The 2,095-nt window shown below is 40.4% G+C and overlaps 1 protein-coding gene across 1 annotated transcript in view; it reads left to right on the top strand.

The window, feature by feature from the left end:
• dnajc24 (DnaJ (Hsp40) homolog, subfamily C, member 24) overlaps positions 1-2,095 on the top strand; it is a 5,873-nt gene that overhangs the window by 883 nt on the left and 2,895 nt on the right. Inside the window, exons 2-3 of the mRNA XM_032524388.1 lie at positions 736-839; positions 1,596-1,731. Coding sequence (XP_032380279.1) covers positions 738-839; positions 1,596-1,731 — 238 coding nt within the window. The 5' untranslated portion in view covers positions 736-737. The remainder of the gene's footprint in view (positions 1-735; positions 840-1,595; positions 1,732-2,095) is intronic.

Here is a 2,095-nt window from a genome sequence, read left to right as displayed (position 1 = left end):
AGGCCGTTATATTGTTGCTAGGTTACTTTATAATAAAACCTCAGATTTATAAACTACTTATGGCTAAGTATGGGAAAACGCCATAGTCCAGCTTCTGTTAGCGAGCTGCTCTCTATTAGATCAATCCAGTAATGTAGAACAATTACATTGTTTTTAATGTATTAAAAAGTCTTGTTAGCCGAATCTTAATTTAAGTCTTGTACACACACACATTTGTCACTCTGCCCTGCACTTCTTTCTTCTGCAAACGGGTTCTCCAATGTTTCCACAGTTATTTTTAAAAAATGATATCAGATTATTAAACAGAATGTGCCTTTGTAACATTGGATGAATGGTTGTTGATAATGGGCAATGTAGATGTTGCATTAAATTTCAGTGTTTACAGTAGATAGGTATGTAGGTAGATAGATAGGAAGGTGATTTTTTTTAGTTTACAGAATGTCAGAAAATGGTGTAAAATGTCTGCTAATGAGCCAAATATCTTTGGAGTTTGGTCTGTTGATCAGACAAAACAAGGGTATTTATTGTATAAAACACAATATGTGAAGATACATATATTCACATTTGAGAAGCTGGAACCAGAGAAGTCGTATCGATGAGCAAAATAGTTGCCGATCTGTTTTGTTTCTCTAAAAAAGCCAATATTGAGATGAGTGGAAAGAGCCTCGGCTCCACCTGTAGAGGTTGTGTGTGTTACTGATGCGTCGGGCTGATGTCAGTGTTGTGTTGGTGCAGGGATGTGTGACGCAGCAGAGGTGGACCTGTATGCTGTCCTGGGAGCCAGCCCCTCAGACTCGCTCCAGCAGCTCAGACACAGGTACCAGCAGCAGGCCTTGCAGGTAAACACAACACACCTGTCGGTCTCTGTATCAGCATGAAGCATCACAACACCCTGTGTTTATTAGGTTCACTGGTCCCACGTTTCGATTACAATTATCCTGTCAATCATTCAAATCTATTCAAAATCAAGATGCATACCTAACATTATTATAATTAATTTAATTCAATTTAATTTATACACTTTATTGATCCCCTATGGGGAAATTAGAGTTTACACACTGTTGTCATTACACACTACAATACTACTAGTTTCAGTTCACATCTGACATACACACACATGCTCAGGTCCTATACATGCACTAATGGAGAGATGTCAGATGAGTGGGCTATTACTGCTGAACAGGCGCCCTGAGGGGTTGAGGGGGGTTTGGGGTTTGGTGCCTTGCTCAAGAGCACCTTGGCAGTTTCCAGGAGGTGAACTGGCATCTCTCCAGCTATCAGTCCACACTCCGTACTTTGGTCCTTGCGGGGACTTGAACCATCTACACATGGTTTCCTTAAACAAATTCAAGCAGTAAGTTATGTATGAACTCTCCTTTTTATTGGCTCTTAAAAAAGACACTTCCTTAACGTTAGGTAGTCTGAACACAGCAGACAAAAGGCAAAAACAAAAAAAGCAGCAAGTGGAAAACCAACACGCAACATCAGTAGGCAATCTGGGTTAGAAATAGATTCTAAAGATCAGGATGATGTGTCTTTCTAGTCTGAGTTAAACTGATCCATTTCTTCTGTGATGTCTGTGTACGCACACACAGTACCACCCAGACCGTCTCGGAGGCAAGTGTTCTTCAGAAGCAGAGTCCGGTGTAAAGAAGTTTCTAGAAGTGGATGCGGCCTGGAAGATCCTCAGTGACCAGGACAGCAGGAAACAGTATGACCTGCAGAGGAGAGGTAGGACTTCACAGCTCACTTCATCTACTTGTTCACATGAAAACATTACATCACAATCATCATCATCACAAATAAAAACAACATAGTTTCCCATTACATTAATTCATATGCAACCAAGTTTTATTTATTTTTATATTGCGTATTCTCCGTGTAAATTCTTGCACTGAATGGTGATGCCTGTACCGTCTTGGTTCATTACGAATCCATAGACCGTTCCACCCCTAATACTAACTTCCTTTTCTCAGAAAATCTGTCGTGAAACATTTTGGAGGAATATTATTTGCTCCACGGAATCAGCGTGATCACAGAAGGCTTGTATCATGTGGATGTGCCGACAGCGTTGTTGTCATTACTTAGAATTCCT

The sequence above is a fragment of the Etheostoma spectabile genome, chromosome 8, assembly GCF_008692095.1.
Source record: "Etheostoma spectabile isolate EspeVRDwgs_2016 chromosome 8, UIUC_Espe_1.0, whole genome shotgun sequence".
NCBI lineage: Eukaryota > Metazoa > Chordata > Actinopteri > Perciformes > Percidae > Etheostoma > Etheostoma spectabile.
The sequence above is the reverse complement of the archived record's forward strand: the minus strand, read 5'-3'. Positions and strand labels throughout refer to the sequence as shown.